Source organism: Aureococcus anophagefferens, assembly GCF_000186865.1.
Source record: "Aureococcus anophagefferens unplaced genomic scaffold AURANscaffold_29, whole genome shotgun sequence".
NCBI lineage: Eukaryota > Pelagophyceae > Pelagomonadales > Pelagomonadaceae > Aureococcus > Aureococcus anophagefferens.
In genome coordinates, this window is record NW_008705588.1 from 70,646 (window position 1) to 81,619 (window position 10,974).

Below are 10,974 nucleotides of genomic sequence, written 5' to 3' on the forward strand. Positions count from 1 at the left end.
CGGACGACGGCCGCCAAAGCGCTCAACAGGCGCAGGCCCTCGGCGATGAGCTTGTACCAGTCCGCCGCGACGAGCGCCGCCACCCGCGGGATGAGCGACCCCACGAGGCCGGAGACGCGCTCCGGCGCGGAGCCCTCGAGCGCCGCGCGCAGGAGCGTCGCCGCGTCGAGCCTGAGCGCCTGGGACCGCTCGCCGAAGCCGTACAGCGCGGCCTTGACGACGTCCTCGGCCAGGGGCCCCAGGTCGTCGGACGCCGCCACGAGGCAGCGGAGCATGGCGAAGCACGCGGCCTTGGGCTTCTCCGCGTCGCCGTGGCGCTTCGACACGACCTTGAGGCACGCGGCGACGGCGGCGGGCGCGACGGCCGCGAGGGGCCCGCGCCAGGCGCAGGCGTCCTCCATGTCCGCGTCGCCGTCGCCGGGCGCGCGCGCGCCGGGCCGCGCGCGCCGCGCGGCCTCCTTCGCGGACCTGTGTGGAAATCAACCACTGGTTTGGGGGGTCCCCACCAAACTTCAGAACTCTCTATCTCGGTCAAATCGAAGTCGATTCGGCTGATTTTTGGACGAATCGATTGCTCTCGTCGAGTTCTCGAAGCACGGCAGAAAACCTTGCGTCGAAACGGTCGCATACGCACACATTGAAGTCGGGTTGAAGATTTGATTTCCACACGGTCGCGGACGCGCGGAGCAGCGACGACACGGCGTCGATGACGTCGACGCGCACGTTCTCCTCGCGCTCCTTGAAGCGGCCCACGAGCGTCGGCGCGAGGTGCTCGTAGAGCTGGGGCAGCAGCTCCGCGCGCGACGACGCGACCGCGCGCTGCACGCGGACCGCCGCGCGGCGGACCTGGGCGGCAAAAGGGTGCGACATTCCCAACTTCAAAGGCTCCTCTCTCGGTCGGTTTCCGCTCGTTTCGGCTGATTTTTGGACGAGCGATCATCTCTCGGAGCGCTCTCGAAGCGTGGGTGCTGTTTCCGAAACGCGCGCGCGCGGAACACTCACGTTGAAGCGACGTTGCATCACCCTTGTGCCGCCCCGCGGCGGACCTTCCACGACGTGTCGTCGTCGTCGTCGTCGTCGCCGTAGTCGTCGTCGTCGAAGCCGCCGTCGTCGTCGTCGGCCTCGTCGGCCATGTCCTCGTCGTCGTCGTCGTCGTAGGCGTAGTTCGGGTCGAAGGCCGCGAACTTGGTACTGAGCGCGAGGAGGCGCTCGACGTGCGGCGCGATCTCGCGCGGGCACCGGAGCACGAACGATTCTAAGCCCTGGAAGCAGTTCTCCCGGAGCTCGTTGAGCTCCTCCGTGTTCGAGTCCTCGCCGTCGTCGTCGCCGACGTGCTCGACGAAGACGGGCACGACCGCGTCGAGGTGGCGGCCGAGGCGGCCGCCGACGGCGCGCGAGATCGTGCCGATGGTCTGGATGAGCGTCCGCGCCCGGTCCACGTCGTCGCGGGCCTCCTGGATGCGCGCGAGGAGCGTGGAGAAGAGCTTCTCCAGCAGGTCCTCGGACGCGAAGAGCGCGAGCGCCGCGAGGCACCCGGCGGACCGCTTCCGGACGACGGGCTTGCCGTCCGCGAGCTGGTCCAGCACGACCTCGAGGATGGCGCCGTGGTCCCTCGACACCTCGGCGCCGAAGCGCTTGAGCAGGTCCGTCAGGTTCTCCAGCGCCTCGAGCTTGACCTCGACCTTGTCGCCCTGCGCGACGCCCGAGAGCAGCCGCTTCGCGAGGCCGTCGCAGACCTTCGCGCCCATGGCCTGGGGCACGTCCTTGAGCAGCGTCTTGAGGCCGATGCTGTAGATGTCGCGGAGCTCGTCCTTGCCGTCGAGGATCAGCGAGCAGAGCTTGTCGCTGATCTCGCCGACCTGGGCCTGCTGCACCTTCTTGAGCAGAACGCCGAGGCACTTGACCGCGATGGACTGGACGTCGTTGGAGCTGCGCGGGCGGGGCGTCGGGGGCGCGCGCGGGGCGGGGGCGCGGGGCGACGCGCTGGTCGTCGAGCTGCTTGAGCACGGACGCGCAGATCCTGCGCGGAAGCGTCGGCGGTCGCGGGAAGCGCGCGCGCGGCGCGCCGCGGGGCCGGGCGGCGGCACGCACCGGCGCTCCATGGTCGCGTCGATCTTGATGTCCTTCTGCAGCTCCGCGCAGAGGTCCGACGTCGCCATGTAGCGCTCGTCCTTGTCCCAGTGGCCCGTCTTTTCCAGCAGCGCATTCAGCGACGACATGGTTTCTCGAGAGCGCGCGGCGCGCGGTGGGTTCCGCGACCGCGGACGAGTGCTATCTTTTGAATTCGCGGCTTTTCGGCCACCGGGCGTCGCTGGCCGTGGTCGAGCTTCGACGCGAGGCTGTCCGCGAGGCTCGACGAGTCGGAGGGGCTTTGGCGGACCCGCGCGAGGCCTCAGCGTCGACGGCCTCGTCCCGCGCGCGCCCCAGCCACGCGCGCCCAGCCGGTGCGCTTAGTAGGCGCCCTCGGCCCAGGCGATGACGGGCCGGCCGTCGAGCTGGGCCTGGAGGCCGGCGACCGCGCGCTGCTGGGCGACCTGCTCGACCGTCGCGGCGACGAAGGCCGCGGAGAGGAGGAAGAGGAGCGCGGCCCAGCCGTGGCGCGCGGCGGCGAGCGCCGCGCGGCGCCAGGCCGCGGCGAGCGTTGGCGGCGCCTTGCCCGCGAGCGCGGCGCCGAGGCGCCGCGTCGTCGCCGCCGCGGGCGCGTCGTCCGCGAGGCGCGCGGCGACGAGCGCGACGGCGCAGGTCTGGAGCGGCGTGCGCACGACGGCCTTGGCGGCGAAGACGGCGGCGAAGAACGACGAGAAGGGCACGGCCGTCGCGCCGCAGACGAGCGCGCAGAGGTCGAAGAGCGGGTTCGGGATGAGCGCGAGCACGAAGACCTTCCAGGCCGCGCCGCGCCGGAGCTGGTCCTCGAGGGCGCGCCGCGTCCTCGCGACGAGGATGGCCGGCGTCCACCGCCGCCGCCGCGCCTCGCGGTCGTCGTCGTCCGCGAGGATCGCGAAGGGGTCGTGGCCCGCGCGGACCATCGCGCGCGCGATGACAAAGGGCACGAGCTCGCCCACGGCGGAGCCCGCGCCGGACCAGAAGCCCGGCAGCGCCGCGTGGGCGAGGAGCCACGGCACCTCCCGCGGCCCCGCGCCCGCGCCGGCCCGCGCCGCGGCGGCGAACCACCGCTCGGCGCGGTGGCCCCCGAGCGCCGCGGCGCCGCGGCGCCGCCAGTCGGCCCCGAGCTTCGCGACGTGGGGGAAGAGGAAGAGCGCGCCCGTCTGGAGGCCCGTGCCGAGGCCCACCGTCGACAGCACGCCGCAGACGAACCACCACGAGCAGTACGCCGCGAGCGCCTCGGCCGCGGCCGCGCGCGCGGCGGCCGCCGCGCCGTAGGCGCCGCGCCGCGCCTGCGTCTGCAGGAACGCGAGCGCGCAGACCGCGACCGCGGCGCCGACGTGCGCGGCGCCGACGCGCGGGCACTCGAGGCCGCCGACGCCCGCGACGACGGCCTCGCCAAAGTAGGCCAGCGTCGCTGCTGGCTTCGTCGTCAGCTTGAGCTCGCGCCGCAGCGCGTAGCGCCGCGCCGTGAAGTCCTTGGCGAGCACGGATCGCACCGGTTCGAGGCCCATTGGTGCAGCAATCGAGAGATGCTACCGCGTCGCGTCCATAGGCCTGAGGTGCTGCACTTTTAGCGATGTTGCAGCAAACTTGCACTTACGTCGCCCTACATGTCCGCGCAGGACCACGCGTAGCGGTCGTTCTTGCGGCCGACGGCCTCGGACTGGGCCTTGTAGAGCTTGTTCTCCCAGCCGTTGCCGCGGTCGATGCCGTCCCAGCGGTAGCCCGGCCGGATGCCGAAGCGGTTCGGCGGCGGCGTGGGCCCCTTGTAGCGGGGCTTCGCGTCCGGCGGCCGCGCGGCCTCCTCGGCCTCGTCGCGCCGCGCGGCGAAGTAGTCGGCCATGGGGTCGCCGTCGCGGATGGCACCGCGCCGCGACGCCTCGAGCGCCGGGTCCGCGGCGGTCCGCGCGAACGGCTCCGCGGCGACGGCCGCGAGCTCGTCGCGCGCGCGCGCCTCGTCGGCCTTCTGCTTCGTGCCGCGGCCCCACTCGAACTGCTCCTTCGCCTCGCGGGCCGCGCCCGCGCGCTCGTCCTCGATGCGCATGAACTCGTTGAGCATGTCGAGCTTCCGGCCGCGCTTGTCGCGGTAGACCGTCGCCGCGCCCTTGCCCGACGCCTCCGGGTCCATGGCCGCGCGCTCGGCCGCGCGCCGCTCCCGGAGCTTCTCCTCGGCGACGCGGAACTCCTCGCCCGTGAGCACGCCGGCCGCGTGGCCGCTGCCCATCTTCGCGCGGCCGTCGGGCGCCGCCGCGGCCGCGCGCGCCGCGGGCGCGGCCGAGAAGTCGACGCGCCGCGGCGGGCTCGCGTCGCCGTCGGAGCCGGCGCGGCCGCGCCGCGGCGGGCTCGCGTCGCCGTCGGAGCCGGCGCGGCCGCGTCGCGGCGGGCTCGCGTCGCCGTCGCCGTCCGCGCGCGCCTTCTTGCGCCGCGGCGGGCTCGCGTCGCCGTCGCTGTCCGCGCGGCCGCGGCGCGGCGGGCTCGCGTCGCCGTCGCTGTCCGCGCGCGCCTTCTTGCGCCGCGGCGGGCTCGCGTCGCCGTCGCTGCCCGCGCGGCCGCGGCGCGGCGGGCTCGCGTCGCCGTCGCTGTCCGCGCGGCCGCGGCGCGGCGGGGCTCGCGCCGCTGTCGGCGCGGCCGCGCCGGGGAGGACTCGCGTCGCGGCCGTTGGCGGGGACCGTCGACCAGGTGCCGGCCCGCTTCGGCGCGACGTCCTCGGGCGAGACGTCATCGCCGTAGACGATCTGCGGCCGCTCGTCCTCGTCCGACTCCTCGGCCTGCGCCGCGCCGCCGCCGCCCCAGTCGTCGTCGTCGTCCACGAGCTTCATGCCGCAGGTCTTCTTCACCGGGCCGCCCTTCCTCGCCTTCTTCGCCTTTTTCTCCTTCTTCTTCTTCTTCTTGTCGTCGCCGCCGCTGAGGTAGCGCTGCAGGTACTCGCGCGACGCCTTCGTCGCGCGGTCGTCGGCGCGGGCGGCGTCGGTTGTGCGCACGGCCGGCGAGTAGGTGTCGGTCGGCGCTAACGCGCGCGCGCGGGGTCGGCGAGGCACGATTACGCGAGCAGCATTGCGACGCGCTCGATGGTGAAGTCGGTCGGCGCCTCAAGATGTCCTCAACTAAGCTCCGAGGCGCCATCCGATCGGCCGAGAGTGAGGCTGCCCTTGGAAGCTCGTCGCGCGCGGGGCTGCTATCGGAGCGCACGCGAGCTCGTCGTCTGAGGCTGCCCCATCGGAGCGCTCGGCGAGCCGCGCGCGCGAGCGGACGAAGAACGATGATGCGCACCGCTCTCTTCGTGCTCAGCCTCGCGCACGCAGCGGCGGCGCTCGTCGCGCCGTCGGCGCCGCGGCCGACGCCAAGAACGACGCTGCGCGCCGGGCGCATGGCCGAGGCGTCGCGGCGCGTCGGACCCGTGCTGACCGCGGCGATCCACGAGGCGCGCCTGCGCGTCGCCGCGCGGCCGCTGGCCTGCGTCGCCGCGGCGTTCGTCGTCGGCGTCCTCGCGGGCGTGTCCCGCGCCGACGACGTCGCCGACGGCTTCGCGCGGTACCGCACCGTCGACGACGTGCCCGCGCGGCGCTTCCGGGGCCGCGCGCGGATCTCGGGCGTCGTCGTCAAGGTCGCCGACGGCGACACGTTTCGCGCGCGCCACACGCCGCTCCTGTCCTTCGCGCGGCCGCGCCGCACGACGAAGGCCGAGGGCGGCTCGCTGAAGCTCGCGGACGAGACGCTGCAGATCCGCCTCTACGCCGTCGACGCGCCGGAGACGGCCAAGTTCGGCAACGCGGGCGAGAAGTACGGCGCCGCGGCCACGGACTTCGTCGCCGACCGCGTCCGGGGCCGGCGCGTGCGGCTCCGGCTCCTCGCGCGGGACCAGTACGGCCGCGCGGTCGCCGCCGTGCGCTACGGCGGGTTCCTCGGCGCCTTCGAGAAGGACCTCGCCGAGGAGCTGCTCCGCGCGGGCCTCGCGACGGTCTACCGCCAGGGCGGCGCCGAGTACGACGGCCGGAGGGCCGCGTTCGAGAAGCTCGAGGCCGCGGCGAAGGCGAGGGGCGTCGGCGCCTGGGGCGACGGCGGCCTGGACCCGGCGGCCTACAAGAAGGCCCTCAAGGCCGCGCGCTAGCTCTTACGCTCGAGGACGACGCCGGCCTCGAGGTGGTGCGTGTAGGGGAACTGGTCGAAGGCCGCGAGCCGCGACACGTCGTGCGTCGCCGCGAGGAGCGCGACGTCGCGCGCGAGCGTCTCCGGGTTGCAGGACACGTAGACGACGGTGGCGAAGCGCCGCGCGAGCTCGACGCACGTCGCGTCGAGCCCGGCCCGCGGCGGGTCGACGAAGAGCGTGTCCAGCGCGTCGAAGGCGAGCGTCTCCTCCGTCGCGGCCGCGGCCGCGCGCGTCCGGTTGCCGTTGCCCAGGTCGACGCCCGCGTCGAGGAGGCGCCCGAAGGTCCGCGCGCCGTCGAAGGCCTCGACGAACTCCTCCGCCGAGAGCTTGGCGACGCGCGCGTTGTCGTTGCCGTTCGCCGCGAGGTTCCGCCGCGCGAGCGCGACCGACGCCTTCGACAGCTCCGTCGCGACGACGCGGCGGAAGTTCGGCGCGAGGGCGACCGTGAAGCAGCCGTTGCCGCAGTAGAGCTCGCAGAGGTCGCCGTGTCCCCGGTTCGCGGTGGCGGCGACGGCCCAGCCGAGCATGGACCGGCAGACGTTCGCGTTCGGCTGCGTGAACGCGCCCTCGGTCTGCCAGTACGCGCACGTCCCGCGGCCGGGCACGTCGAGCACCTCGCGGACCTCGTCGGCGCCGACGGCGGTCTTGTACTTGCGCGACCGGCCGACGACCTTGACGTCGTGCGCGGCCGCGAAGTCCGCCGCGGCCGCGTCCCACGCGTCGTCGCCCGCGAGCGGCCGGTTGTAGGTCAGCGACAGGAGCGCGTCGCCCGCGAGCGTCGTGAGCAGGCGCGCGTCGTTGATCTTGTAGCCCAAAGTCTCGCCCTGGAGCGCCGCCGTCAGCGGCGGCAGGAGCGACCGGAGCCGATCCGAGCCCATGGGGAAGTCGAGGCACTCGACGGGGTTCCGGGCCTCGTCGCCGCGCTCGTACATGACGAGGTGCCGCGTCTGGTTGCCGTGGTCCAGCGACCCCTCGCGCCAGACCTGGAACGACGCGCGCATGCGGAAGCCCGACCGCTCGGACTCGAAGACCTCGGCGGCCGGCGGCGCGCCGCCGGCGGCCGCCGCGACCGCGGCCTCCAGGGACGCGACCTTGGCCGCGAGCAGCGACTCGTACCGCTCCGGGTGGCAGCGCGCGATCTCCGGCACGCCGCCGTCGACGCGCTGCAGCACGCGCGGCGGCGGCCGCGGGCCCCGCGGCTTGCGCGACCGCCGGCCGCCGCTGAGGCAGGCGACGCGCACGAGAGCCAGCGACCAGCGTATTAGCGGCGTGTAGTGGGCGAGCATCGTTTTTGGTGCAGTCCTGGCAGCGCTTTGCGGCTGGTTCAGTCGATCACGGGCGGCGCATCGCTCCGCTCCGACGGCGCATCGCTGCTTGAACCATGCCTCCTCTCCGGCGAGTCGACGTTTCTGCCAGAGCTCTGGAGAGCAAGCGAGAGAGCATCGCCACCGCCGACGTCGCCGTCCGTCGCCGTCTCACACGCGCGTTCACCGCGTGCGGGCGTCGCGGGACCACAGCCACGTCGAGCACGCACCACGCAGCCACCTCGAGCACCCTCCGCGCGCCGCAGAACAAACCATGCAGTCCGCGTGGGGCGGCGACCGGTCCTTCTTCGACCTGCACGCCCACGACTTCGTGCGCGTGTCGACGTGCGTGCCGCGCGTCTTCCTCGGCGACCCGCTGCGGAACGCGGCGGCCATCGGCGAGCTCTACGACCGCGCCGTCGCCGACGGGTCGAGCTGCTGCGTGTTCCCGGAGCTGTGCGTCTGCGGCTACGCGCTCGACGACCTGCTGCAGCAGGACGCGATCCTCCGCGAGACGCTCGAGGCGCTCGCGCTGCTCAAGGCGCGCACGGCGCCGGGCAAAGCCCTGCTCGTCGTCGGCGCGCCGCTCCGCGTCGACGGGCGGCTCTACAACTGCGCGGTCGTCCTCCACGGCGGGCGCGCGCTCGGCGTGATCCCCAAGAGCTACCTGCCCAACTTCCGCGAGTTCTACGAGGCGCGCCAGTTCGTCTCGGGCCGCGAAAGGTGCTGCGGCGACGTGCTGCCCGGCACCTTCCTCGGCGAGGCCGGCGTGCCGTTCCGCGCGGACGTCGTCTTCCGGTGCGCCGAGAACGCGGACTTTTGCGTCGGCGTCGAGGTCTGCCAGGACGTCTGGGTGCCCGTGCCGCCGTCGACGTTCCAGGCCTTCCGGGGCGCGACCGTGCTCTGCAACCTGAGCGCGTCGAACATCACCATCGACAAGAGCCGCTACCGCCACGCGCTCGTCGCGTCGATGTCGTCCAAAAACTACTGCGCGTACCTCTACACGTCCGCGGGCGCGGGCGAGTCGACGAACGACCTCGCCTGGGACGGCCAGGCCGTCATCTACGAGTGCGGCGACCTGCTCGGCGAGTCGGAGCGCTTCGCCGACGACGTCCGGGGCCAGGCGCTCCACGGCGACGTCGACCTCGGGCGCGTCGCGCAGGACCGGAGCCGCGACATGACGTGGTCGCAGAACGGCCGCGACTTCAGGGATCTCGTGGAAAAGGTGCGCGTCGTCGACTTCTCGCTCGTGCCCGGCGGGTCGCACGGCCTCGGCTTCCGCCGGGTGGCGAAGCGGCCCTACGTGCCGAGCGACCCCGCGACGCTCGCGGAGCGGTGCTACGAGTGCTACAACATCCAGGTGTCGGGCCTCGCGCAGCGCATGCGCGCGTCGGGGCTGAAGAAGCTCGTCATCGGCGTGTCCGGGGGCCTCGACTCGACGCACGCGCTCCTCGTCTGCTGCCAGGCGCTGGACAAGCTCGGCCTGCCGCGGTCCAACTGCCTCGCGTACACGATGCCCGGCTTCGCGACGACGGCGGCGACCAAGTCCTACGCGCTCGAGCTCATGCGGTGCCTCGGCGTGACCGCGGAGACGCTCGACATCACGCCGAGCTGCGAGGTCATGCTCGGGGACCTGGGCCACGCCTACGCGGCGGGCGAGCGGGGCCGGGCCGTCTACGACGTCACGTTCGAGAACGTGCAGGCGGGCGAGCGCACGAACCACCTCTTCCGCCTCGCGAACCACAAAGGCGCCTTCGTCGTCGGCACGGGCGACCTGAGCGAGCTCGCGCTGGGCTGGTGCACCTACGGCGTCGGCGACCACATGAGCCACTACTGCGTCAACGCGTCCGTGCCCAAGTCGCTGATCCAGTGCGTCATCCAGTGGGTCATCTCGTCCGACTTCGTCGGCGCCGAGGCGAACGCCGTGCTCACGTCGATCCTCGCCGTGGAGATCTCGCCGGAGCTCGTGCCCCAGGAGGACGGCGAGGCCATGCAGTCGACGGAGGACGCGCTCGGGCCCTACGACCTCCACGACTTCCAGCTCTACTGCGCGACGCGCCGCGGCTTCGCGCCGGCCAAGGCGGCGTACCTCGCGATGCACGCCTGGGCCAGCGACTGCCCGGACACCTGGGAGCGGGCCCACTTTGAGCGCGAGCCGCCGCCGACGCTCGCCGGCGCGGCGGCCGTGCTCGAGGACCGCGCGTTCCCGCTCGCCAAGGTCCTCGACTTCCAGCGCACGTTCCTCCGCCGCTTCTTCCTCACGTCCCAGTTCAAGCGCACCTGCGTCCCCAACGCGCCCAAGGTCGGCGACGGCGGCTCGTTGAGCCCCCGCGGCGACTGGCGCGCGCCGTCGGACTCGTCCTGGCAGCCCTGGCACCGCGGCTGGCAGGCGACGGTGAAGTGGGCGCGCGCGAGCGCCGCGGCGGACGGCCACGCGGAGCTGGCGCGCGACCTCGAGGCACTCATGAGCGTCTACGAGCTTTGATAACAGACAGGGTTGTTAGCGCGGCGGCGGAGCTGCGTCCGCGGCGCGGGGTTTGATTCGGCGGGGCGTGGTTCACGGTGACTTGTGGGCGACACAAAAGCGCGAGGGTGGCTGCAAAAGGGCGGCGAGGCGTACGCGACGGCGACGGCGGCGACGGCGACGACGGTGGATGACTGCAGCGCCGACGGCGGTGTGGGCGCGGCCCTGGCCTACGGCGACGACAGCGGCCACTTGGACAGCGGCAACTGCGACGACGACGGCGGCGAGGCGAACGCGACGGCGAGCGGCAGCTTCGCCTACTACCGCGACGAGGTGAACCTGGTGATTGATTGTTCCGGCAAGGTGAACCCGACGGCGTCCTGGTCCTTCGAGATGCGCTACGCCCTGGCCGACGCGGTCGCGGGGTTGCCCGAGTGCGTTGGAAGCACCATGGAGGTCGTGCACATCATCTACGGGTCGTCGCGCGTGCTCAGCAAAGGCAAACACACGGTCGACTTCGCTATGCTCAGTGACGGCGTCTGCGCGCAGCTCCAGGCCTTCGTCAACTTGAAGAGCAACTTGAATGTTTCGGGAAAGAAGAAGAAGAAAAAGAAAGGGAAAAAGGAGAGTGAGAAGGAAAGCAAAATCGAGAAGGAAAGTGACGACGAGCGGATGTGCAGCGACTTGAAAAAAAAACAAAAACTACTAGCTCTGCCGCTCGTCGAAAATTCGGACGCGAATACTGCACCCCTGATGTGCTCCTCCAAGACCAACCTACGCTGCGACGGTTAGCTCAGCTAGCTCGGTTCGCCTAGGTACCCCCCTAGCCCTTGGGGATATAGCTATACAAAAGGGCAAAGTCAGAGGTGGGGCTCGATCGTCGCGCGGAGCTGGCGGATGCTCGAGCTCACGGTCTCGCTCGAGAGCTGGACGAGCCGTCGAAGGGCCGGTGA

General features: G+C 72.5%; 2 protein-coding genes across 2 annotated transcripts; one reads left to right on the plus strand and one right to left on the minus strand.

Moving 5' to 3' along the window:
* Positions 1 to 6,216: 6,216 nt before the first annotated feature.
* AURANDRAFT_12344 (hypothetical protein) lies at positions 6,217 to 7,296 on the minus strand (the record flags this gene model as incomplete). Its single annotated transcript, XM_009042308.1, has 2 exons — positions 6,217 to 6,459; positions 6,511 to 7,296. Coding segments are annotated over 2 exons (1,029 nt in total), but the record flags the coding sequence as incomplete, so codon positions are not given.
* A 535-nt stretch (positions 7,297 to 7,831) lies between these two features.
* Positions 7,832 to 10,059, plus strand: NADE (hypothetical protein; the record flags this gene model as incomplete). The annotated part of the gene is made up of 1 exon (XM_009042238.1): positions 7,832 to 10,059. The coding sequence occupies one exon, from the start codon at positions 7,832 to 7,834 to the stop codon at positions 10,040 to 10,042; it is 2,211 nt and encodes a 736-aa protein (XP_009040486.1).
* Between the last annotated feature and the right edge of the window lie 915 nt (positions 10,060 to 10,974).